Raw genomic sequence first — 27,662 nt, forward strand, 5'->3', positions numbered from 1 at the left:
CTTTTGCAATAAAACTCAGCTTTACAAAGTCCTCCCAAGAAGTGCCACCAATTTCTTGCATTTCTTTGGATTTATATCCTCTAAAATAGTTAAAGGTACTACCCTTAAAACAAAAACAATTAGTAGTCAAAAAGACAGCCATGCACTGATAAACTTAGCCTAAGTAGGAATAATTTCATTTTTATGGGTTGGAAAATCTGAAAGGTACGTAAGGCCAGCCAGCTCCTGCATTGTGAAAGCTGCCTCTGTACGATAAAATAATTACAGCAGTTAAAGACAGGAGTTTTATAAACCCCTTGGGAGTGTTCATATCTGGACTGAGACTTGCCTTAGTTTTTGAACAGCGTCAGTGCGAAAAACCATGCTGAGCTTTAACCTCTTACCATGCCTACAGCCAACTCCTGGTAGCTGCTCCAGCACGTGCCATGGTGTTTGCAGATGGTCTTTCTGCCTTCTCTGGACTTGCTCCCTCTAGTATACTAACCTATCGCTCGGAAACCCCCAGAGGCTCCTTCCGGGGGTAGGGAAGACCATATGGTAAGACATACGGTCCCCGTGAGGCCGCCTTATGTCCTGGTTGTGCAAGTTGCTGGAGCGCGAGACTGAAGGCCAAGTGTCGTAGACATCTCTGTGTCACAGCAACACCATCCTGTCAAGTGTCGCTCTGCGTATGAGAGAAAATGTGGAAAACAAACCAAAACCCACACTCCCTCCTATCATCTGCCTTAAGAAAGGGAAGACATTTAAAAATTTTATGTTCCTTGTAGATAAAATATTGGAGGTCTTTAGTTTAAAAGCTTCAAGATGGAGTTTCAAGTGAAAGGAGGGAGGGATTCAGTTTCACTGGAAGTCTGTGGGAGAAGGGACCCCTCGACTGTAGGAAACTACAGCCCTGATACCTCCCACTGAATATGTGTGAAGACAGGAGCTTAATTTAGGAAACTAAAAAGTACAGGTATGCGGGAGTATAAACCCTGTCGAAAGAAGGGAGACTCAGAAAAGTTACCAAAGTGATACAACATACAGCATGTACAGGGCTCCTCATGTTCCTGCTGTTCTCACTGTAGCATTCATATGTTTATTTTGAACTGTTATGTTTGGAACAGTCCTAAAGAACCTTCCTCGGTGACCTTGTTCCCGGTGGGTCTTCTTCTGTGTTTCACCCCGCAGGCACTGCAGGGCTGCCTTGTGTGGGACTGGCTGGTTCTCCACTACCTGTCCCACCACCCACGCACAGGGAGGAGCAAGAGGCAACATTAGCACACAGCAGTAAAAGGAATTTTCTTATCCTGTATTTATTTAACCCATCCTGCATGCCAGACCATAATCTGACCCCTAAATAGCGTGATTGAATTGGTTTGTTTGTTTTAAATGAGCTGCTAGGAGTCATGGGGAGCCATGCATATCGAGTCGGTATGTTAAATCTTAGGCATTATATGGATACAAATTCTGGATGAGTTACCTTCAATAGAAGTTAAAATAATGAATGGATTTTTTGATGATCCGAAGCTGTAGTCCACAGCTTCAGCTCTCTGGAGCTGTTACGTTATTTTATTTAAAAAACCCCAGGTTTTCCTTCTCAATATGTCCCTAAGAAAACTTGATCAGAAAGTGTTGGGTTTATTCAAGGTTGCCAGCATTTCAGCTTGACAGTTTCAGTGGGGCATGTAAATCTCTAAGCAGCAAAGGAGTAAATGGAAATCTTGGGTTAGTTCAGTTCTTGGATTGGCACAATTTCCTTTTTCTAAACTTCTGTAGATGAAAAGAAATTTTAAAACACTTTAAAAATACCTGCTGTTTTGGTTACGCTGCTGTTCCTTAGTTTTAAATCAAATGCATAGGAACCTGGTTTGCTATCTCTGACAATGCGCTGTGCTTCTTGGAAAGAATCCCGTGCAGAAAGACTGTTACTCATAAAATTTATGTTCTCTAAACTCTTGACATTATTTGTAAGGCTTTTTTATTGTTAGTCTAATTCTAACAGTTTGGCTACGGTGCTTTATTGACTAAGCCACAAGTGAAAATCCTAAGCATGTGCTTTTTATATATATATATATATATATATATTTTGTGTGCTAATACATTGCTTTAAACTTTAAGTTAGTGTAAGAATGTTCTTTCAGTGTTTGCAATAGAAATTTAACTTAATCTACAAATGTAGTAAAGCAATCAACCATAAACAAAGGAGGTGTTCTTAATATTTCCTGTGCTGTGGGAGATAGTAGGTAACACTTCATTTATCATAAATCATCTCTCTACAGCTTTTTTTTTCTTTACATAGGTGAAGATGTCAAACCATTTACTCCTGAGAAAGCCAAGGAGATTGTGATGTCTCTACAGCAACCTGCAGTCTTCTGTAACATGGTTGGCGACTGGCCAGCCCTGCACTGGAATGCGAAATACCTTTCTGCGGTGTTGGATGGAAAGGCAATCCAGTTTAGGCTGGGTCTGAAGGCAGTGGATTTAGGTGAGACTGAGGTGAACAGGCGTTTATATGTCACAACTCTCTTTTTTAGGTTCTGCAGTCCTCTTCCTCTCCATTATCACTGTTCACTGTCTAATGTATTGCTTTTCACCACAGGCTTTGTTTTTTATATGGGGTTTGGCCAACAGGGGAACTTTCTTTCTCTTTCTTGTGTATTTATTCTTAGTAGGAAATCTGATGGGTAGCACTAACATATAAGAATCAATCGTCTCGGTTTTCTTTCTTTGCTTTATACTATGTGTGGTTGGTCCTGGTCTTATTTGTGATTCAGTTGCTCGCCTAAGCTGAACTTCCATGTCCATAAACCTGAGTGCATTAAAGATTTAGCCAAGTAACCAGTCTACCTTATTTTTTTTGTCTGTAAAACAGTGATAATTCTCGCCTCCAGAGCTTTTATAAGACTGTGGTGGTTTTCAGTACTTTAAGGTCCTGTGATGAAAGATGCTATAGAAGTATAAAGCTTTAAGAAAATCACTTGATGCTGATACAGTAATTTCACCTCTAACCCTCCAGATGTGCTCAGACATCTAGGAACGTGCCATGGGAGAAGGGCAATTTTTGCAATTGATTCTAAATACTATAACTTTATTTCTGTCTGTAGCCACACAATACTAGTCATAGTCTGTCCATGGACAGACAGAGCTTCATGCCAGGGAGGGAAGACACAGGAAACATGCTCCAGGGTGGCAATCTGCTAGCTACTTCAGAGGTTATGCATTGCTTCATTGTGCTCTGTACATCCTTTGCCCTCCCAGTCACATACCAAAATACAGTTTGCCACGTGCTTTCTCTTTTGGTCTTTTTTTCTTTTTTGTCCTAGGCCAGAGAAACCCAGTTTTTAAAAAATGTTCAATATAAGTCATGGGTTTTTAGACTCCACCTAGCTGTTCTTTCGGTACTCTTCTAACCTTCTTCAGTTGGTCTGCCTCTTTCTTGGAAGGTAGGGTCTGCAGAAAGACTCCAGATGAGGGTCTGCCAGCTCCTATGGAAATGGTAGTATTGCATCACATTATCTTACTTAACAACACTGTGTGAAATTTGCTTTCTTCACAGCATCATGACCATATTATTTCATGTTCAATTTTTGCAAGAGGAATGATGAAATAGAAGTGTTAAGAGGGAAAATGCTTGGCATTTTAGGATTTCAAAGCATTTTACCAGCAGGGACTGATGATTCCTGTGCTATTCCTGGGAAAACAGATGTTATTTATTCACTTCCTACAGATGGGATAACTGAGGTGCAGAAATAATATGTCGGTACACATCTTCACAGCAATATCTCCATAGTTCAATGAGGTATCAACATCTCCATAGTTCAATGAGGTATCAACCAGTTCTTGCACTACATTGCAAAAGGCATCCCATAGGGGTGCCAATAGGGAAGACGCTGCATATATATGACATTTTCCTTGATACCTTGTTAATATGTCTCAGTTGTAGTATGCAAGGCTTACCTGGTAAAAGGATAGTTTTGGTCCTAGTCTCCATTAATTAGTAGCACTTTTTGAGAGCCAAATGGGTATGCCAGCTGGGAAAGCTGATGGATTGGTGCGACCAACTAAGTAGTAAGAGTCATCACTTAACAGTATCTTGTAGTCACTAAGGATATAGAGGGGATTAAATTGGAATTTGTATCTTGAAGTTGCATCTGTGTATATTTTGCTTTTTCCTAAAGGCATCAATCCCTAGGCAGCAATCAGTTTGTCTCCAGGAACCTCCATTATATGCTAATGTGGGCTAGAAATGTCGTCAAGAAGATGGGTAGAGCCTTCAGGGGTTATATTGTAACTGAATGAGACCTGTGATGCTATAAAAATTTGCATTGTAAGGATATATTAATGCAGCCATTAGCCATGCCATCTCAGAGTCTGAAATAGAGTAATACATTTCATGTGCTGGTGTCATCTGGAAGATGGTTGATCTCACTCTTGCATGCTTAACATTGTTTTTCAACGAGGGCCTCTCTCTCTTACCATTGTTCATGCTAAGTTTCCCAGATGGAACGGAGGCAGTGATGTGGTTAGAGGAAGCAACAGGAGAATACAACTAAAATTGTCTTGATCTCTCTGAATATTCCTCCCATGTTTACAATAGATTAATTGCTTTAAGACTAGATGGGACCACTCCTGCCACTGGGTCGGTAACACGTACAAGAAAGAAACTGTTCTCCTGCTTGTAGGTATATTCTGGTGTCACTCTGAAATGGTTGCTTCCAAGTTTCTGAGATTATTTAAGCCACGAGGTTAATCTGGAAGATCCAAAATTATTTGAGACCTCTTACATGGCAACTTCACATCTTTCTTTACTGCCACATCTGCAGCCTGTGTGGGGATTCCCAAAATGAAGATTCCTCAATATAAAAAAGTGAGAACTGAAAATAGGGCTACTTGATGGGAGTTGCTTGGATTGTATATTTGCTTTTCGTGCTAGTTTGGAACTTCCTGAGGCATGTGGATGTGGAAGGCACATGGGAAACGTGGGAGCTAGCAGTATTATTTGTGTGAATTATTTGTGCGAATTATTTGTGCCTACCTAAGTTTGTGTGTTTGATAGTATTCTGTCTGATTACACAAGTTAAACAGTGTATGTCCATAAGAGGGGAAAAAATACAATCAGAGGATTAAGCATTGACAGAGATAAGGTACCTCCAGAGAGAGTACCAGCATTTATTACAAGAACAATGAAGGTGCTATTAATGAGGAATTCCCTACCCATCTAGTTCCAACCGTGCTAAAAGATTTATTTTTCTGAGGTGGGTTAAAGGTGGGCAGCAACTACGGAAGTTGAGTTTCTAGCCGAGAAAATGCAGCATTATAGCTCATCTATCTGATGGCTACCTGGAGCACACCACCAACTCCAAAGGCAGAAAAAAGCTTACACAAAACTGCCTTCTGTATGCAGACATTTCTTATTTTGACCATTTTCTCTGGTTGTATAGTAAAATGAATAAACACTGAGTTTACTGTGAAGAAGCTGGAGAGAACAAGAGGTTGTCATGCTGGTCAGTTATGAGCCGCAAGATCTCTGGAGCAGATTTCTCTTGGAGAGGCTGGATAGAGCTGATGCTGTCCAATATGCAGTTGGATAGAAAAGGGCTGCAACTTGGACATCTGCCCAAGAGATTTTGCCACTAAGGACGACAAAAGAATTCAAGCCTCTGACGTTTGATATAGAGAGGGACTGTAAAGGTGGCTTTAGACTTGGTAGCTGAATAGGAGGCTGAAAATGTAGTACAAATACCGTACACCGAATAAATGTTGTGTAACGCTGAGATTTCAGGTGGTTATTGGAGTTGCATGTGGATGGCCAGTTTTTTGGTTTGTGAATGTGCCTGTGCTTTGCTATAGTATTAAATAGCTATTCTTTGCTTGGATTATTCATTTAAATAATTTTAATTCCCCAGCAGCTCTGAATAGACATTTGGTTTTCTTTTAAGTTTAAAGAAATGGAGGAGACATTTCATTTACATTCTTACTGGAGCTTTAGGGTATTTTCTAAGGCTATTATCCTTTCTTTTCTACATTTCCCTTAGTATACATTGCAAACATTGTCTTTCTAAGTAGAACAGAATTTGGCATCTGTCAGGACCAGACCTTAGCTAAGAAAGGGAGCTGCTTCCTCCAAAAAGCACTTCTTCCTCTCTCCCTCCCTCTGGATTCAATCTGTGGCAGTACGTGGGAGAGAGGAGGACTGTCATACCTTCAGACACCATGTCATAAGGCAGCACTGGTAGCTTACGTTAAATTTACATGGCACTTACAAAACACCTTTAGCTTTTAGTCATTAAGTATTAGCAAACTGGCTAATAATGTTCTTGCTTTCAGCTGCCCATTGCTAACTTTTTCACTCTAGTTGCAGTCTACAAATCCATCTAAGCTATCTGTCTAGTTTGCCCAAATACATTTTTTTATTAGTATTTATTTTTCCATAGACACCCACACCTTGGTATTGAACAAGTTATAAATTAAACCGAGAACCCTGCGCTGAGGACACTGTATCCTAGAAGATAGTCTTGCCTTTCGTAGTTGGATTTTTTTAAATGAAGCTTAGAGTGAAATATCCTGAGAAGTAGAAAGAGCATATTTTTTGCCTTTAAAACATTTGTTCCTGAGTTATCTTCGAAAATAGGCAGTGTCCTAAGCACTCTTGGTTCTCAGGAAAATAATACAGATATCAAGCCACCTTCAGTACTGCTCGTATCTTTTACCTAATTTTTCAATCAGGCCATCTTTTAGTAAAATGATGTGCATTGCATTAATGACTGGGTATCAGGGGAGGGCATTAGACTATGACACAGACATGGAATCAGATATATGGGGTGTTTGGTTATTGCAAGTGATTTATATGTCTTGTATGCAGCTTTTAGGTAGGGAGCCCTTCTACTGCACAGACCCAGGTTACAGATTGCTGAGTAGGGGGGCTTATCTGACATTTTTAGTTAATGAATTTGATAGTAAGGGGAAGGAAAACCACTACCTAGGCTACTGCAATGGAAAATGGCAAAATGATAGTGATAAAGATTTGTAAAAGCCCTTCTCCCGCCCAAAGGGAATAAGAACGAATGTACGAGACTCTATTAGAACTGCGGTAAAGGGAGCGGTAAAGGACGAAGAGCTGCTGCTGCACAGCAGTGAAAGGATCCTGTTTCTGAGCAGCTCTATGCAAGTTACACAAGGTTAAATTGCAGCTCTGTCATCGTCATTCATGCAGGCTGCAGTAGTTTTTTCCCAGTAGCGGTTGTAGTAAAGTAATATTTTTTTTTTTTAACATTGGATACGTCTCTCTGAAGCTGGCACAATTAGCAGCTGTGAGAAATGAAGATCTCTGATTAACCGCAATTGAAGTATGCTGTGATGTGGGTTATCTTGTAGCCTTCCAAGTGACATGACCTCGAGCTGAAAGGCTGTATCAGTCAGCCTGACCAAAGCATGACAGAAGCAAAACACTGCTGGTAAATACTTTAATGTCTGCCAAGGAACACCACGATATGCTTTTGTCAGTCCCAAATGAAAAATAAGGACACATAGCATTTTGGATGGGTCATTGACACACGTGTGGTTCCATAATTTGCTTCCTACGTATTACTCTGCTGATTTGTTACTGCTTTAGGGAAAGGGGAAGATGAACATAAATCCACAGAGACAAAATTAAGGGTACGCAGATACTTGTGGGCACGTTAGCACCTCACACTTAGGAAGGGAGATGAAGCAAGGACAGGCTCTCAGATGTTAGGGAACTTGGGTATATTATTGAGTTACCGTGCTGAAGAGTGCCTTGCACATTAACAACAGTAACTATTGCTGTGCTTTTAACTTACAGCAAGTTCAAGGTAACAGCCATTCACTTAATGAAAAAGCAATAGTCTCAGACTTTAATTATGAGTTAGGTGATGAGCACCATTTTATTGACCAGTGAAGCCACCTAGTCCCACTTTTTATTTCATGTTGCATTTAACCAGTGCTGGGAGAGAAACTACATATTATTTTTACTGGTTCAGTGCTCAATGCTCGTGTAATATTTGGCTTTTCTTTTGTTGCTGTAGTTCCCCAGTTTGAAACCAGGTGTAGCTACGTGAAGGCTACACTTGAGGAGTTTTTGGCTTGGAGTTGTGGGCAGCCTTCTTGTCTCTCCGGACCATTCAGTTGTTACGAGTACTCCAAATACTGGGCTTACGCTGACTACAAATACATTGCTAGGATATTTGAAGACAAGCCAGACATTTTCCAGGTAAAACATTAATATTATCTCTTCCTAGTTTAATCATTGCAAATTATCAGGTGTAACTTCTGAAACCTCTACTGCTATCCCCTCTCTGCTCCTGTGGCCATTTATTTTAAAATTTTGAAATCAAAGCTATTTGTTCTCAGGCTAATGGAGAACTAGTGCTGAGTGGCAGCCATCTAAAATTCTGGGTCTCGTTATATGCTTAAAAACACCACCAGAAGTGAGAAAACCAACTACCAGACTGGCAGAACTTCCCTTCCTATTTAGCCCAGCATCAATTTTTGACTGGGCGAGCTTAGGGAGCACGGAATCATCTGTGTGACCTCTGCAGCTGAACATCTTCCCTGCACCTCTGCTGAAGGTATGGAAGTGAGGTGGGAATAGGGTGTGGAGATGACAGGCAGCCGGCAGGCCTGGCATGTTGCAAACTTGAGACCTTGCTGCTGCCCCAGATCCACCTTGTACCTGAATGGTACCTGAATTAACAGCTCCGCTCAGGAGAGAGGATTTGATGGCATGGATTCACTTGTAGCAACAACGGTGTAACATGGTTTTGCTCCGCGTTTTGCCTTGTGGCTCATCTTCTCAAGTAGTGCAGTTCCTTCCCTTAATGTATTTAGATTAACTGTTTGTGAGGAGGAGAGATTCCTAGTCTGCAGGATTATTATAGCTTGATTGTCTGTGGAGGCAGTAAAATACATGAAGTAACCTGCCCATGGAAGTCCCTGCTCTGTGGTAATTTCCAAATGTAGGTATTAGGACACTTATCTGGGGTATTTTCATTTACTTTCTCCATGTCTGTCTGCTATTTCAATGGATTGGTTCGTCTACATTCCTGCTACTTCTCCTTGCAAACTGCAAGAGGGCAAAATTAAGGATAGCTGTACAAAAGGTGTATTTTTTCAAAAGATATAAAGAAAGAATAGTAAATGAAGCCTTATTCATTTCTGTACTTTCACATGTAATTCCCTGCAAATGCTGTATCACTGCGATGATAGACAGTAAAAACTGATAAGCCCCCTCAAATTAATTCTTTCCTTAGAAAGCATTTCTTATGCTCCTTATATGTATTTTATTCTTTTATACCAGTAAAATTAGTATTTTCCAGTGCTCAGTCTTTTTTCAGACTGTCTCCTTTCCTGTTCTGTGGGTCAGAATGTAAGGTTTGGGCACAGTGACCATCTGACTTTTCTTTCTCCCTTCCCATCCTAAGTGCACTGAAACACAACCAGGATCATGTAAACTAGGGCTACATGACTGATACTGGATCATGTTGTTTGAACTAAGTTGGGAGCTCCAGGGATGTTTCAGGCTTCCCCAGATCTTTGAGTGGCTTCCTGTGTAGGTGGTCCTGCTTGGTCTTCTGTCTTTCTGTCTCAATAGACAGCATTTTCTTGCATTTTATGACACAAGATAATATTAGCTGAGAAGACCTGAATAGCCTGCTGCTTTATTCGGTCAATAAAACACACACTTGAAGGAAACAACCATTTTCCTACCTCCTTCTACCCCTTGCCCCCATTCAAGAACAAAATTGAGGCTTCAGAAATTGCGTTGCTGTGCAGGTGTCACGCCACAACCTCATCACCTGACCTATAACAAGCAACAGATTGTTCTGCAATTTTAGAATAGACACACGTAATGGTTATGCTGTGGATTTTTTTTTAAAGCAGAATCTGGGAAGGAAAAAATCGATGGTGTTATGCAAGCAAATATGGTGTATGTCATCTGCCAGTTTCACAGGCATAGGAGTGAAATGCATCCATCAGTTCCAGACTCGTATGGCTCTTGAAACACTGCTACACGATTTATACCAGCCAAAAGAGTTCTTTGTAGAAATCCTCTTCCATTCTTGTGTGAATTTGATGATAACCCCTTTTTTCTTTTTGGATTTTATTTAGATTTACGTAAGGTGATTTGAAGGGGAAAAGAAGGCCAACTGCGCTGTTATTCATAGTGATTAATAGGGCCATTTAGAAGTTGTTTGAAATTTAGATTGCGCTGTTTATCATTTACAGTTGTGTGGGCTAAGGTAATGATTCCATTATTCTAATCTATGAGCAGTATCTAGCATCTTACATTTTTTGTTCAGTTGATATTTCATTACAGAATTTGAGATATAAATCAGAAGCAAGATATATGCATGAAGTTTAAATAGAAATGAGACCTTTTAAAGTGACATACGGATACAGATTAACTTCATTATAAGCAGCAAATGAAATAAATATAATTCACAAGTAATGTGCCATCTGTTATGGTTGGAACACCTTTTAGTGCATTTCTTCTTACTGTGGCTTTTTATTATAGAAAAGGAACCCACTGTGACAAGATTTCAGTAGTCCTACTAGTTCCTTTTCAGTTCATTGGTTAAAAACTATTTTACCCGTAATCGCTTCAACTATTTACTACAGCTGCAGCATTTTCAAAAAGTTCTTTTAAATCTAATATTGATTATGTGTGCTTTCTTTCCACTTAAATTGTAACAAAATACAAAAGCCCTTTAGGTGTGAGATTAAAGTGTAGAGATGGAGTTACGCTTAGCTTTATCACTGAAATAGTTGTATTGGATTTTAAATTTTATGGCTGCTGAAATCTATAAGAGCAACTTTTTCTTTTTGATTTTTTGCTGCCTTTGACAAATGTTTATATTACACTTCTTGCATTTTTTTCAAATTATATCTTTAAAATCAATAACTCTGAAATTCAAAATCTTTAGCAACGCCTAATTTTTGGGAAGGCTATCGCTCATTTTGAGGGTTTCCTGATACAAAGCCATGGTGAAGTCATCCTTATAATAATGTCTAGCTGTAGTTTTCCTCATCCATAGATGATAAAAAAAGAGTCACCCACCTGTCTGCAAGCGGCTAGTTTACATACTTAAATTAGGAGGCTAGAGTCCTGTTTTCTCTTTATAGACAGCAGAAAGAGAGAGGCTTTTCCAAGGTGTGACTGAGAGTGCTTTGACAAGAGCAGGAGCCAAGCTTAAATTAGGTTCCTAAAGTTAGGTGATGTGAATGACCCCAAAGTGCTTTACTGAAACAGAACAAACACTGTTATCTTCTTCTTCAAGATGGGAAAATTAAAGCTCAGAGATGAAGTGATTTGCCCGAGACCATCAGGAAGCCGGGAATTGAATCTCTGTTTCCTAAGGCTCAGTCTGGGGCTGCAGCCAAAAGGCACCAGTATCTCTGTCCAGTAGACTTCAAATGCTTTCCAATAACAAATGATGAGGCCCTGCAGGTGGCAGGGCGAGCTACAGAAACATGGGAAAGCTTTATCCAAGCTATACAGAGCCATCCTGCAAAACCCTTGAACTATCTGAAAAATACCTCACTGTCCCTCGTTTCAGCTGTCATCCCCAAGGGATTGCTTGTGGGAGGATCAATGGGCTGGAAAGCTCACAGATCATGTTCATAACACATGCATACCTGTTCTGCCCTTTCTCACCATGAGTTGTTTTAAGTTCATTGCCTCCACAGTTGCAAAAGCAGGAGAATAATTAAATAATTTCCAAAATGAAATAGTGTCCATTAAATAATAAGGCACTTAAAAAACCCAGCATACCACTGGGTCAGAGATGGGGTGAAGTCTGCATTTCCAGAATACATGGAGAAAGCTGAGGCAGGCGCCAAGAGAGAGCAAATATGCCCCATGGATTATCAAATTGTCTTGAAAAGGAAATAGGGATTTTTCCTTCCTTCCTTTCATTCTTTTTTAAAATGCCATATATTGGAATTTTTCTGAAAGCAATCCTGAGGTTGGATGGATGGTTAAGAGTGGAGAAAGGAAAAAAAAAAGAATGTTTGAAAAGAAGGAAAAAAAAGGCACGTGTGGCTGCAAGCAGTTGGGCAGTCGTTCTGTAGAGTGAACAGGTGACTTGGGTGATATGAAAGGCTGGGGTGAGAACTGGAGACAGAAATCTGGGAGGCTGTGTAGTCAGAAAAAGAAGAAAGTCATCAGGAGAAATGCTACTAGAGAGGAGAATTTTGGAGGAAGGGGCACAGGCCATGCATGTGGGAATCCCACCAAGGAGCAACAGCTGCAGTGAATAAAGAGTGACAGAGTGGTGGAGAGAGAAGACAAGAGACTCGGAGAACTGAGGGTAGGATGTGAATGAGTTCAATGGCTTACATAAATAACCTTTCCATTGCTGTAGGATATAAGGTGGTCTGACTTTGGTTTTCCTGGAAGAAGTGGAAAAGAGAGCACGCTGTGGATTGGTTCTGAAGGAGCAAACACCCCCTGCCATTTGGACTCCTACGGCTGCAACCTAGTGTTGCAAGTACAAGGAAGGTAACAAGTGCATATTGATATAACAAATACAGAAGAATGTTATACTGTGCTATGCAGTTAGTTTTGGACTCTTGAGTATTAATTCTAGGCCCTGGCTATTTTAGTTTTCTGAGCTCTCAATGATTGAAAAGCATCAGAACTGTTCTATAGGAAATGGCAGAACTTCAGGGGATTGGAGTTTGACTGGAGCGCAGAGGTAACAATTTTATTTACTTCAGTTTGAGGAAGATCTTCTCTGATCTATGTGTTATGTGGTTCAATAATAAGCATTTTAATCTTCCTAGTAGTTATGGATCCAAGAATTTGGAATTAGGAGATAAAGAGTTAAAAATAAAAAGCCCAGAAACAAAATAGAAATAAACTACTTTAGACTTCTACGATATTTGCTGTGCAAGAGCTTCTAATAGCCTGCTAGAATTAATTTAAAAGGGGAACATCAGGATGGGAGCAGCCAGCTGTGAGCAAAGTTGAAAGGGACACTTGAGGCTCCAGACTAATTTTGGAGCATGTGGCTTTGTTGCTGTATCTTTCTGCCTGTTTGCATGCTGTCTTTTTTTTTTTTTTTTCCTTTTTTTTCCCCCTCCTTTCCTTGCATATTGGCCTCAGGTTTTTTGTTATCTATTATTGCTAGAGTAATGCTAGAGTAACAAAACAAGTTGCATGCATTTTTTAGGTTTGGTAGTATATATGGAAGGAATAATTTGCCAGTGGGATTTTAATGTGATTAATTACTTAAGACATTTTATAGAACAGTAAAGTCATGGTGGTCTTGTGGTTAAGGTGCAGGGTTGGGAGTCAGGTGTGCTGGCTTCTGTGCTGGGCAGTGCCACCGGTTGACTGGCTTTAAGGCCTGAGACAAATGAAATTATCATCTTATCTGTAAGAAGGGTAACTGTTTAGCTCTCAGGCAGGTTTTCATTCATGTTTATAAACAGCCTTGAGATCCTTGGGTGAAGGTGCAGCAGAGGCGTGCTGGAAGGCCCACTCAGCACTGAGCTTTGCTGCAGCCAGTCCTGTAGACTTCAGATCGCATCAGTAAGCATTATGCATTGAAGTCCAGACACTGAAGTGTATTTAGGAGCCAGAAATCTCACTGGAAACCACGGAGCTTACACGCCTAAATATCTTCTAAGGATCCACCTAAATACTGGGTGTACTAAATAAGTACAGTGATCTAGCAGACCTGATACGTGCCCTGCCTCTTTGATCTCTACCTTCAGGTGTTGAAGTCGAGCCAGAGTTCTAGCATCACGTAGCAATTTTGCCTGCCTTCCCAAGACACTTCCTCCTCCTCTGGTAGAACAAAATCCTTGTTCCTCTCAGGGAAAGATGAAGCCTAAAGCCTTTACATGGCCTGAAAAGACAAAGTTGTTTTCCTCTTCAGAGCAAAGCCTATAAATAGATTGCAAACTTCCACAAGCTTGTGAATCCTGTGCTTCTTCAGAGCAGAAAGATTCCCTTTTGAGACTCACAAACAAGACAGGCTTGGTAACAGAATATAAGCTTATGCTAAACTTAAATAGATTTTGCCTTTGCAGGAAAGCCAGGGATGACTCCTTAGCCCTTTGTTGCTATCTTGAATTTCCTCCTTGCATCCCTCGGGCTTCTTAATTTTTTGCTTCATGATATTGCTTTGTCATAAGCCTGCAGGATTAACCCGTGAGCCTCCTAACCCAGTTATTCTCTGCCCCTTCAGAGGCTCTAGTTTGGAGGGCAAAAAAAGTTGCAATAGGGCTTAAGTTTTGGGAGAACTACTTTTTGTGCTTGCACCCAGCAGTAGCTTTGGTGATTACCAAGAAATGTCAGCGGCCGATGGCACCTCCATCTGTGCCGATCCCTGCAGTTCTGGCTATCCCGCTATTCTTGTCTCTTCTGGTTTTGTGCCATTTGGCTGCTTTTCTCCCATTTTCAGATCTGTGACTTAGAACTGACAACCAGAAGCAGTAGGCAAAAAGAAAGAAGTGAGTACCAAGGAAAGGGACAAAAAGAAAAGATCTCACTAAAGTCTGAAACAAAGAGGAGAGCTGCTCAAATTGTTCAGCTGTGCTGTGAAGTACTGCCATTACTTTTCCATTGCTTAGTGTGTGGGTCACTGTTATTCTGATTGTCTGGCACCTCTTAAATGTAATAAATTCTCCCTTTGTGTATTCCTTTCTGGTTATTTCCATCACCTTAAGTACTGCCATATAAAACTCCTATTTCTAAATAACATATGTACCTGCTAAGATATTTCATTTATAGTACTCATAAAACTGGCACCACCAGTTCTGGTATATTCTTTTTTCTCTCTGTGATTTGGTCTATGTAAGTGAAATGGAAACATTAGCTCCTGAGGATGAGGTCTGTGTCTCAGCTCTGCTTGGCCCTGCCCTGCGGTGTGCAGACCCTCGTCTTTGGGCCCGTAGAAAGCAACGTGGAACACGAGTGCCCTGATGAGCAGAACGACCCTGTCCTGCTCCAGCTGGGCATGTCGTCATGCCAGTGAGTTCTTAACGCCAGTGGCCCACGCAAGCCACATTTTCATCGTATTGTACTGATAATAGAAAAAAAAAGAGGTGTTTCAGGATGCTCTTGGCTTTGATTGTCTCTGGCTTTTATTTTTGCCATCTGTGGTACAGGAGCATCAAGGTGAGTTTTACTAAGAATGAGGGGTTTGTGACTAACAGCCAAATAAGTACTGTAGGTGACAATAGGAAACAGAAGATCTTGTCCATACCCCTTTACTGTTACCATTGTAAACACACGATGCCCTCCTTTTAAAACAAACATGGGTACAGCAGCTATGCATTCAGTGAATGAAAGTATGCTGTCCCTAACAAAACTATTTCCCCTGGTTTATAGAGCAATTTTTAATGCTCTGAGCATCTGTAAATGCTGTGTGTTGCTCTATAAAAGGGAGGAAGGAGGAACCAGATGGAAAAGCTTTTTTTAAAAAAAAATTATTTTATCTGCCTTTTAAAAATAATTTGTGAGAAGCTGTAAATCTTTTCAGTTAAAAAATTAAAAAGTGGAATATTTTAAAAACACTTTTAGGAGACAGCACTGGCTGTGTTCTCACTGCGTAGGAGATTCACACAGCGAGGCAGATTTATGTTTTATTGAAAACCTTGCTACTGCCTTTAGTTCTTTGCTGTAACTGACATGCACTGAATACATTTTTATCTTCACTCTATTTTCAGGAAGAGATGGCACCTCTTCCCACCTGGTGACACCAGTTTCCTTTATCCCACCAGGATCCCTTATGAGGAATCCAGTGTATTCAGCAAAGTCAACGTTGCCAATCCTGATCTGAAACGCTTTCCTGAGTTTAGGAACACAACAGCTTGTGTCGTTACACTCCATCCAGGACAGGTACCATTCATATATGAGCTTCACATTACTTTGAAGATTTTAGTAAATTATTTAACTGGCTAATTAACAGCTAGGAAATCTTAACAAATTGACTGTGGAACTTCCCTCTCCTTATGCTCTGCACTCAGGCTTGATACAGTTCTCTCAGCACGGGAACTTGCTTTGCTCACAGTTATTTTACTAGCCTTTTTTGTACAGAACCGCAAACATTTCGAGAGTTAGTTCAATCAGCTGCCCAATTCCATCACCTCCAATTTGTCTGCTTTAAAACTTTCTTGAACAGTACTCCAACCTGCCTACTCTGAAACCAGTATGTTCCATAAAATGTATTTGATTAATGAGCGTGTAGAGCCAGCAAAGGAACTCCTATTTTGATAGTGAATAACCTTCACCAGGGAACATTGGCCCAACTTGTTGCTTTAATAGCAGGGTACTGTAATGATGATACTTGCATTTAGAGTGCACACCATCCAGAGGTTTCGTGGTGCTTTACAAGGATGTGAGGATATTATTAACCCTCTTTTACGGAGAAAGTTCAGTTAAAAGTGCCTGGCTTATAGTCACACAGGCAGTCAGCAGCAGTATGAGAGTAGGGCTCAGGGCTCTTAATCCCTAGTCTTCTGCCATAAATAGCATCCTTCTTTATTTAATCCACATGGTCTGTCTTTGGAGGCTGAATTACCCTTTTTCATTAGTTCAGCAGTGCATGTCCTTGTAACGCACTCCTGCACATCTCAACCTGTCAGGCCTTTCCCAAGGAATTTTGCAATGTTCGTTGCTCCAACTGCTTAAGACAGTGGAACTGCCGCTTCTAGAGCTTTTTCACCGTTCTCCTACCAGATTGTCACCTCTTTTGACCTGCCAGCTCAGCGACTTGTGCAGGTGCTCCCCTGCCCCTGGCTGGAAAACCCAACTGCCTTCAACAATTTAAAGAATGGATTTTTGCTCATCCAGCTAATTTTGAGGAGGCAGAGTGAGGAGTGCTCCTGTGAACTGTTGAGACGGCAGACTGGAGCAGAATAGTAGTTTCCAACAAGAGGATGATGTCTATCAACTGGGAAGAGTATGCTCTTCTGCTGGTACAGTTGCAAATGGGGAATCTGTGATCAGCCTTCATTGTTTACACTACATTAGCTCCTAGTTATACTCCTAAAGCAAATGATTAGTTTCACATTCTGCACTTTGTAAGGTTGCGGTGTTCGACAACTTAAAGCACAAAGAACAAATTTTTACTATTGATAAAAATGCCACATCTATTCAGCACTGCATTATCCATGATCCCCAACACTATTTCAATTTATAATCTCCTTTGGAATGATCAAGTATGGTAGTGAACCTTTAATATGATCTTAATTTTAATTAGGCTTAAGCAATTACAAATTAATCTTGCTAGGAATAAAGATCTTGAGCCAGCTCAGTAATGCAAGCTGTCTGCATTGCCATGAAGGAGGTAGTGTTTGGATGTCTGGGGACAAAGTAATATGAAGGCAGTGACGGATCAGTGAGGTATTGCCTTTATCCATTTTATCAGCACCTTGTGGGTGGTGCTTTCCAGTATCTCATCCAGAAGCTTACAGGGCAGGTAGCTGAGGACTGCTGCCGTTTGATGGAGAGGAAAGGAACGACCTAGAAGAACTCCTTTGTTAACAAAGGAGAGGATCCCTAAATAATAACAATCTTGATACATGCTTAGCAGTGGTTTTCATGTAGAATTAATACAATTACTGCAGAATTTGCAGCCAGCTTTATTTTGTGATCATACATAGCATCTCTACTCCTTCCCAGAGGGTACACAGAACATTTTGGATTAGATATTGCTACAATAAAGGGTTGAAAAATAAAGACAAAGGTATTCTTAGGTATTCAGGAGAGCAACTGCATGTAGGGGAAGTGCAGCTTTGCATACCAAAAACTTCGTGTGTCTAATGCCACCTTCTGGTCGTTGTTTGCTACAAGCCATTTTTCTACTCCCATTTAAGGCATTAAAGCAGAATTCCTTCCTCTAACATTGTTCTGATGCACAATGCGTACTTCAGTTGCATCCTTTGTGCCCTTTCACTCTGTTCTTCAGAGGTGAATCTCTGTTGTGAATGGAAGTAGTTGTCTGAGACTTCGAGGTTTATAAGGTTTCGTCCTGTGCTTGACCAGTGGCTGTGGGCTGAATTTCCACAGAGGTCTTAATACGCTTCTGGTTGTACATTAGTGATCTGTTCTCGATACAAATTATGATAACATTTAGATATCTAACTTACTTAAATAGGCAGCTGAGTAGTTTTAGGGTTTGCAGCTGTACATGACTATATCCATAAAGTTGCAAGCTCAAGTTGTATCACACAAATGTAGGGGCTTCTTGTAAATACTTGGACCTCATCACCTATGTGGTGGTTGCAAGGCTGAGTGGTAAGTATGGAGCAGGAGGTTGACTGCTGGTGGATTTGTGCTCACTGAACTAGTGAGTTTTCTCCCAAAGCGTTAGTATTTTTGTTTGTAAATTCTGCAGTGTTTCTAGTAATACCTTGATTGTTTTCACAAATGTACAAATACTGCTTGAAGGATCCCAAATGGGGCATAACATGTCTGTTGCAGTATATTCCACCCCACACTCTGGGACAAGTGTTAAGAGCGTTAGGGTAAGTTCTGTTACCCTCAACTTAAACCCTGTCCAGGACAGATGTCCTGTCTGACATCAGTGGGAAGAACCTGGCACCTCTACAGGGCAGTTCATCCTCTCTGTCTTATACCATTACAGTCCTGCAGGAACACTTGTCCCCTCTTGTCCGTCAGCACAGGCTATAAAAGAAGCCTACGCATATAGATGCTTTACTTTTTTGATGATTAAAAATAAAGATGAATCCCACCTGAAAAGGCTACAAAAACCTGAGATGCTATACAAATATAAAATCATTGATCACTCTTTCCTCTGCCTCAGTTCTCACCAGCTGCTTGCTTCCTTCCTGCTCGCTAATGTAATTGTTCTTAATCCATCTTCCTCTTAATCCGTATCCATATAACCAGACGATGGTAAAAAGATGAGAAAGCACATCTCAGCTTGCCTGAGGTAGGCACGTGAGGCTCCACACATCTGCCCTCCTAATGGAGAGCAAGCACCTTGTACAGTGGGCTCCCGTCAGCAGTGCCGTTCCCTCTCACGCTGCCCCAGACAGGAGTGGTAGTGGACACGGGGACCCATGCTGTTACAGGCAGCCCTCGGCTGCCCTGCTGCCTGCTCTCCTGCTTCCTGGCCATGCGCCCCAGGTGCAGCCTGGAGCCAGAGGATTTGCAGTGCAGCTCTAGTCTTAGAGGCACATCAAGTCCAAGAAGGATGCTTCCTTCCAGCCGTGAAAAACATTGTTGTAGTATGGGAAAAAATGATTTATTTTTTTTCCCCACTGCTTTCTGAAAGTCTGAAGAAACAAATCTCAAACTCAGTCTGCGTCCACAACCACAGTTATCACTAAGTTCCTGCATATAGCTGCAAGGTTTTCCCTTTCTGTGCTCCTGCTTCAATATCTAACACACCATGGGTTCCTGCTCAGCAGCCAGAGCTCTCAACAGCACAGGCAGACCTCTGACTTCTAACCCAACCCTGAGCTAGCAGAAACCTTCATGAAGTCAGGGAAGGATTTTCCTTATGTGCCACCTTTAAAGAAAAGGGGCGAGTACTTCAGATTGGGTTTGAAGTGGGAAACAGCAGAACAAACAAGAAAAATATAACTAGTTAAAAAGAAGTGTTGTAGTTAAGCCAGGAAATGCAGTCATTCAAACTTTTAAAAAGGCAATGAAATGTTCCAGCTCAAAGTATACAAAATACTTTTTAAATGGGGGTTGTGGAGGAGAATTCAGTTGTCTGCAGCCTTATGCATAGTAGAAGGTTGCTAATTCTGTTTTGGGGAAGGAAGAATTTTCATGTGGGAGACAACAGAGCTGGTCCCAAGTCCCCCCATAGAGTAGGCAGAGCTCAACCTCCAGACACCAGAACTATCATCTCCATCACAGAAGAGGCAGGAAAGTCCAGGAGTTGAATTTACATTAGAATTGGTGATGAAAACACCACTCAGTCTGAAACACGTGGAGAACCCCATGAGTGCCCAAAGAGTCAAGCAAACCAAAGGTGAAAGCTGCCAGTTCGTAACTACTCTTCCACCTCTTCCCTGAGCTTCCCTCAGTCCCTTGCCTGGGTCCCTGTGGACACAGTGTGGTAACAGACCCACTCCCTTTATTCCCCAGGGCTGTGCCTCTGTTTCTGGTGTCAGTGGCTCTGTCTCGGCAGTGGGAAGACACCAGCTGGGGAGGGAGGAGGGAGGCAGGGGAAGAAGCACCCTCCTGGCACCAGGGCAGCCAGGCACCAGCTGGGACACAGGCTGGGGAGGCAGCGCTCACAGAGTCCTCACGTGGTGCTCCGGCAGAGCTCACTCTGCATTTCTTTATTTTGTTTTCCTTGCCAGGGTCGCAGGCAGCTTCGGGAGTTGCTAGGGTGCCCCCACAGCCCCCCATCTTTTTCTTGCCATCACACTGGAGTTCTTTGGTGCTTCTTGTGCATTTGCCCAAATATCTTTTTCTAATGAGCAGGAATTTCTTGGTATAATATTTCACTTCAGGGTATGCTCTCTTTTTGAAGCAATTCCACCTTTGCCCTACCTTTGCACTGTATCTAGTTAATCACGTCCATTGAGAATTTAAACCTGTTCTGTTCTCTGTGCTGTACAAGTCTTCAGCATTGCTCCACTTGCTCTCCCAACTGTTCTTTTGGTTTCTTTCCTCCCATTACAGGCCAGAATTTCATTTTATCTTCTCTGGGATTTCTGTCCTACTTTGAATTCATCTGCTCTGTTTGCCTATCACCAGCCTGAATATTAAAATTATCTGATTGGTTGCTGTTTAGATCAGTATCTTCCCAGCCCCCAAAGCTAGATACATTCTGTAGAAAGCAGGCTAACATAAGATTATCTCTTAGCTTGGAATAGTTCTGTCTTGCTTTTGCACTTTACATTTTCCCTGTAAAATGTTTGCTGCATTTTTGTGTGCATCTGTGTATGTTATTTCACTGTGGTTTACTTTCACATTTCCTGTTGAAATGTAGTTTCAAATGTAGCTAAATCTGTGTCCCATATTCATAAACATATGGAAGCCTGCTTTATTTTATTGTGGAATTGATAGTTGGGCACGGTGGTGGTGGGTTTTTGTTTGTTTTGGTTTCGTTGTGTGTTGGTTTTTTTGCTTCTAATTTGCAAACCTAGAAGAATTCTAGTTTGTAAAGGTAGAAGAATCCTACTGTACTGCTCTTTGCTGGATTTTTTTTTTTTGTCTTTTGTTAGTTCTGCTGCTCCCTTGCCAGCTGGATTTTTTGTTTTTAATTACTTTTTTCCCATTTCTTTGTCTTCCTTAAAGTTTTAGTCCTTCAGCTTTTTGATAATTTCAGTTTTCTTGCTGCTATAAATCCTTATTTTAACAAGCATAAGCTTGCCCAAAAAGAGTGAGTATCTTTATGGTACCTGTATTCCCTCTTTGACTCACTGCTTTGTAGCTCCTCTATAAATTGCATCAGCAAACAGTGCCAGCTGCAGAAATACACACCTTTGCAGTTATTACCCTTATCCTGCTGGCAATTAAAATCTGATTAGTTTCGCCAAAGACCAAGTTCCTCCTCTTTGGTTTGAAAAGACTGGACTAGTTGGAGGGGTTGTATTTTCCTCCTAGTTGTACCTCCTCTTCCCAAAGCAATTAGGTCTCCGCTTTGCATGCGAGTTATGTTGAACCAGCACGTTCCATTCCTAATTTCCATCTTGTTTCTCCAGGCAGCCCCTCCTACTGAAACATTTATACGCCTCCCTTAACTTGCCTTTTGCTTTTTTTCCCTTGCCTCATAGTCCCTCTGCACCATACCCCAATTCCCTAGTGTCTGCATCCACTTCTCCAGCACGTTACAAGCTCGCTCTTCCTACACAAGTCTCACCGTAAGGACCCCGTTGTTGGAAACAGCTACTTACTCCAGCAACTATGCTGCCTTCTGCTGCATAACAAACTTCTCCAGGCTTCATCATTACACCCTGTCATTTGGAGGGCACCCAGATTCTTTAACAGAGTTCAGTGTAAGATCCCCTATAGAGCAGATGAGTGGGTTTTCTATATGATTCTGCAGTCAATGAAATGTGGGCAAACGTGTGCTAACAGATAAACCAATTTCAGCTAGTGCAACTGCACTTTTCATTTAAAGTTTGGGTTTCTGTGATAAAAGGACCACTCTGAAACTTGTTCAGTGCAGAAAACGTGTTTTGGCTTCAGTCTGTGTAGGGTAGTATACACTTTTAGATGTCAGGAATAGCTAATTGGTGATACTTTTAAATAATGGCCCTCCACAGACTGATTTCCTTCTCTGTTTTGTATGCTGTGCTGGATTAAAGTACAATTTCCGAATGGTTTTGACCTTTAAAGAGCCAATGCTTTTTTTGTTTGACTTAAATTGAAACTTGTGGAGAACATTTTGTCCTCTGGCCCAATAATGACTCTGCTCTGACTGTCCTGTAAGTAAGTGTTTGCAGGACTAGGGCCACAGTCATTGTTTCCTACACAGGCATTTTCTCATTAGCCACGTTTTGATATAACAAAGCACTGGGCTATCTAGGTAGCAGAACATTCTTTTAAGTAATTTGTGTCTACCAAGAAAAAGAATTGTCTGCAATTCAGATACAGATCATTGCTTCACTTTCCCTCTTCTGAAGTGTATATTCTTATCTGTGTCTGACCATTTTTATTCCTTGTCAAAAACCATCTTTTATGCTTTTCTTGATAGCTCTATGTTAATCTAATGTTCAGTAATCTGTAAAGCTTGTCCTATATCATCGAAACAACATTAATGTCCTTGTACCATAAAAGCCATGGGTTAGAATCAATTTTATGTCACAGCTATCATTCTGATATAGTTGTAAAGCTCTCATCTAAACTAGATTGTCATGGTTTCTGGGACACCTTCTTTTAAAAGCCTGTCTACTAAAAGTGACAAGTTTAATACTGGTGATTATTTACCAGAATAAAGGTACATATTGTTAATCACCTAGATGAGCATTAGGATACCTGCTTTTTGGGGAAGCCAGCTGGCTGTCCTTCTAAAGGAACTGGGAAGTCAGCTCAGTTGGAGAGTCTACAAAAGAATTCTTGCTTGGCTGAGAATTTCTCCAAAGCACTGCTCCACTGCTACACCAGCTGCACTCCCTTTGTATGGCCAGACCTTGCTTCCCTGGAGCAGCTGTAAGGTTACAATCCTGCTGCACATGAGGAGGAGTTTGGATGAGAGGTCATTCTGGATCATGTCCACTTCTTACATGACAGCATTGGTACAAAGGGAGGAGAGAGTGAGCTTTTGAAGTCTTGAGAAAAGGCTCTTCGGAAGAAAAAGATAAAGATCACCTCCCACCCCTATTCCTTGCCTTGTTCTGCCTTTGCATCCCACATCACCTTAATTAAAACACCTTACCTTTCTTCAGGCTTCTGCTAGTACCCTAACACAATGTCTCTGATTCCAGGTCCTGCTTGTTCCAAGGCACTGGTGGCACTATGTGGAATCCATCGATCCCGTCACTGTCAGCATAAACTCTTGGATTGAACTGGTATTTTCCTTTTTATGTCATGACACAGCACTTCCATGTCTGCATGGACTTTTGTCCCTTGCCTGCCAGGCTCAGCCCTATTGAGTGTGCTGTATTCAAAAGCTGGGGAGGGAAGAGCCCTTATGGACACAGTTTTTCCTGAAGAACCTTCCAGGGTTCCTAATCTGAAGCCCCAGTTCAGAAGAAATCACGTTCAAGTTTACCTCAATCAGGCAAACAATTTAATACAAGCTAAACTTTTCATGTCCAATTTCCTATGGGCTAACTAGCTTTGTGCTGAATAGCTGACAAAACAGCAACTTCACCTCAAGCACATGCTTACATGCAAAGCTAAATTAGAATTTAAATCTGATTAATGTGATAGGAAGGGGGTAGAAGAAGACTTTTGCATTTTAATTTCTCGGCAATAGTTTTGATTTGCCTGGAGTTGGATTTTCTCAAGTATTTAATTAATTTTCTTTTCCCCAGGCTTGCTTTGATTTTTCTTGCTCATGTTAACCAGTATGCATGGGATGGTTCCAGGGATACCATAGAATGGTTTGGGTTGGAAGGGACCTTTAAAGGTCATCTAGTCCAACCCCCTGCAGTGAGCAGGGACATCTTCAACTAGATCATCTCAATGCTCCAGAAGGTTTTCTGATTCAAATTACTTTATCGTTAATCCTGGCTTAATACAACAACAACAAAAAAAAACCAAAAACAACAAACCAAAAAGAAAGACCCTTTGAAATGGCCTGTGAAAGCTGCCTCTCTGAAATATTTACTGCCTTTTTTTTTTTTTTTTTTTTGTAAATCACCTTTATTAGACTGGAAATCTGCAGGGGGTTGAACACATGCGTTCAACTGCTGTTCAAAGACCACACGATACTTTTCTCATACCAACATCAAACCAAGCATTTGCAGAGCCGAGGAACTCCCTTGGGTATTTCCCTCATGGAGAGATTTTCCAGACGGGACTATGTATTTAGAAAGGACAGCAGGCCCACAGCCCGTGCCGAGCTCTTATGTAGCCCGAGGTACAGTCAGGCTGTGTCCAGTGCCAGAGAAAGCACCAACAATATTGCAAAGCATCCGTTTAAGCCTGCCTTAAATTCAAGCAGCCTTTGAGGTGATTCAGAGGAACTGGCTGCGTGCCCTGTGCTTGGAAAGACCCTAATGTCAACACACACACTTGCACCCTAAGCTGTGTCTCAGAAATTATCCCCCTCTGGGGGAGCAGGTCGGGATTGGATCAGCTGTGCTAGGCTGGTAACCCCCAGGTGGCTGGGTCCTGCCTTAGCTATAGCATTTGTAGCTGTTCTTATGTGCTGCAAGAAAAAACAAGTAGTGGAGCTAAACTCCATGGCCTTTCTGGTCATAAAGGTCTTGCAGAAGTCACCAAGATCCTGTTTGGTGACAGGAAGAGCAGGTAGTTGTGTGGCATCATAAACAGAGGAGTTTGGATGCTGCTAATGAATGACACACACACTCCCCCTCCCCAAATATGAAAAGCTGCCATAAACAAGTGTAGCTATTGCAACCCAGGTGAAAGTTCCTTACAGAAATTATCCTTACAGCTGATGATGGCAGCACTGTTAGGTGTTGGGTAATCCATCTACAAAAATAAATTCTGGCATGGCTGCTAGAAGACAATACTGAGAACATTTCCATTACCAAATCACACAGTTCTTGCTTGCAGCTGTTACCAGCTGCTTTCATATTGACAGATGTGAATCATGACAACATGTATAGTCCTAGTGAAACCATAATTATATTGGCAAGACTTTAGAAGTTTTATTTGTTTTCAGCTGGGTGTGAGCTACTCAAAGTATTTCTTGCTTCCTAACGTACTCTCGTGCAATCAGTACAACCCTGTTATTCAGCAGACCAGGTTGAATACCAGGAGTGCAGCACCTTAAATAATTTCCACATGCATTTCCTCTCTGTTTGGGGGCTTGCCATATGAGGCCATTAATAAACCAAGCATCCAAAGTCATGAAATGCTAAGAACACTTCCCGCTGCTTCTATCCCAATTCTGCTCAGGCTTCCAGGGTGAATTGCTGCCTTCAACACTCGTACTAGTTGAGATGCATGGTTTGCTTGACACATTCCCCAAAGCCGCAATTAGGCAGTTCAGGGCCGTGGGTTGACTGCGTTACATCTTTCCTCCCAAACTTGTACGACGAAGCATCTCAGTGAAAGCAAGTTTATGTATCCATTCCTAGGCACCTGTCATTGAAATAACTAAACCAGCTGTCTTGTCCGGAGAGTCTTATTGTCTCCTTCCACATACCCTTCCCTTCCATATAGAAGGAACTCCATTCAGTGGGAAAGCAAGCTAAGAAAGATCCTATGAAGTTTTGTTCTGCTATCCCAAATTAGCTGGTACCAGCTGCCCAAGGGGATGATGCAGTAAGTGAAGGCTTGAAACAAAGAGCCAGTTACTAACTTAGTGTGTAGTTTTTCAGGAGAGCTTTGAGAGGAAATGTTTTTCCTTCTGCTGATGTTTAAAACTGCTGCAGTATGTCAGCTGCAGTTGTACGATAAAAATATTTCCTGAATTTCCTCAAGAGTCACTTTTGTGCCTCTGGAGCCCCCAGATAGTTGCTGCCTTGCTCTAACATCCTGTGTGTTTTAAGTGCTTAAATTAGACATAATATATAGAAATATAAAATTTGCTATGTATTTCCATGGTCCTTCTAGTCCTAAAGAGCTATATAAATGCATAGATTAATTAAATGCTAACATTGCATTGTAATTTCAAGCGCCAGATTCAATTAACAGAACACTAATAAGGGAAAAGATTATATACGCACACTAGAACCTATTTTTTGCAAATCCTTATTCAGATGAGTAGTTGCGCCAAAGCCTGTGTTGTTACCCATGTGGGGGCTGTATGCTTGAGTAGGAGCGTCAAAAGTCGAAGCCTTTCGCTGACTTCATGTACGCGAGCATGGCTTTCAAACTAAGGCCATCCATTTAGTTCTTCCCAAGATCTTCCAGCTTTCTGCAGAGACCCAAGTGCTAACGTGTCTCCGAACACTTTCTGTTCACTTGAGGCAGGATGCAGATCATGAAGCCCGTGTAGAAGAAGCAATAACTCGAATGCTGGTATGTGCCATAAAATCAGCAGAAAATCCTAGCGATGGAGATCTCTGGCTAAATCCCACAGAGGTGAGCCCTCCCTTGCTCCCTTTATAGCAGTGATAACAGAGAATTACTGACATTTTGCTTAGCTCCCCCTGAGTCTTTCTGCTGCCTGAGAAAAAGAATTTTGAATTCCTTCCCTTTATGTAGCAAGAGTAATTCATGGAAGATAATAATGCAAAAAAATGAATTGAAACGTATCTCCTTTTAACTGAGTGTATCCTGGGTGTTTTCTTAGGTTGAGGCAACATCCCATGAAATCAACCTGCAGTACCTGAACAAAGCAGTGTCTGCATATTTCAGGTGTCAAAAGGCAAGTGTGTCAGAGCAGGCATGTTCCAGCAGCACTGGTGCAGAGCAAAGGCCAAGAGCCTCATGCAAGAGGAAGAAAAGGGAAGTGGGCTGTGAAGTAGAGGGCTGCACGTTACTAACCCATGAATTTGGCTTTTCAACATTTAAAGCAGAAGAGCTGCAGAAAATACCTTTTGGGCCTCATCTTATTCAAGTTTTACCACAGTCTCAAGAAACAAGCTCGATGAGCGCAGTTGCTGTTGAAAGTGACGGTAGAGATCTCCATGAAAATGAAGGAGGACATTTTGGAAAATTACACTGCACCAGGAAGCAATTGGTAATGAGTGACGACTGTGAAACGCCTGCACATCAAATGGATTCAGACAGCAGCCCAAATACCTCACAAACAGCCCTTTCTACCAATGATTTGCTAGACTGTTTGCTTAATCCACATGTCATCAATTTAGTGGCTCGGCTGCTGCTGGAGAGAACAAGAGTTTAATGCTGGAGTGCTTTATCATTTCTGAAATAAAGAAATCAAATGGCAGCCTTGTTCTGGTGTTTAAGCTCTGTAATAATTGAATGTTTCATTTCAAATAATTTGTAGGTACAGATAGACACAGTCAATGGTTAAGTGGCAGATTGAAGTTGAGCTGAAAGAAGAATAACTGGTTAATGATGACTGGGAAGAGAAAGGTGTGTTTAGTCAGAAAGCTCCTCAGTGTTACGAACAAAACAGAGCACGTACAGTCATACTCCCACCATGCTGTGTGGATGGGATCTTTAA

At 41.4% G+C, this 27,662-nt stretch overlaps 1 protein-coding gene across 1 annotated transcript; it reads left to right on the forward strand.

Moving 5' to 3' along the window:
• The first annotated feature begins 1,388 nt into the window (after positions 1–1,388).
• HSPBAP1 (HSPB1 associated protein 1) lies at positions 1,389–27,422 on the forward strand. Its single transcript, XM_009956343.2, has 8 exons — positions 1,389–1,413; positions 2,282–2,467; positions 8,028–8,212; positions 12,366–12,502; positions 15,682–15,853; positions 23,374–23,457; positions 26,501–26,611; positions 26,823–27,422. Exons 1-8 carry the CDS (start codon positions 1,389–1,391, stop codon positions 27,375–27,377), a joined length of 1,455 nt encoding a protein of 484 aa, XP_009954645.1. The 3' UTR covers positions 27,378–27,422.
• The last annotated feature ends 240 nt before the right edge of the window (positions 27,423–27,662 follow it).

This window comes from Leptosomus discolor, chromosome 5 (assembly GCF_034619465.1).
Source record: "Leptosomus discolor isolate bLepDis1 chromosome 5, bLepDis1.hap2, whole genome shotgun sequence".
In the NCBI taxonomy this organism is placed as follows: domain Eukaryota; kingdom Metazoa; phylum Chordata; class Aves; order Leptosomiformes; family Leptosomidae; genus Leptosomus; species Leptosomus discolor.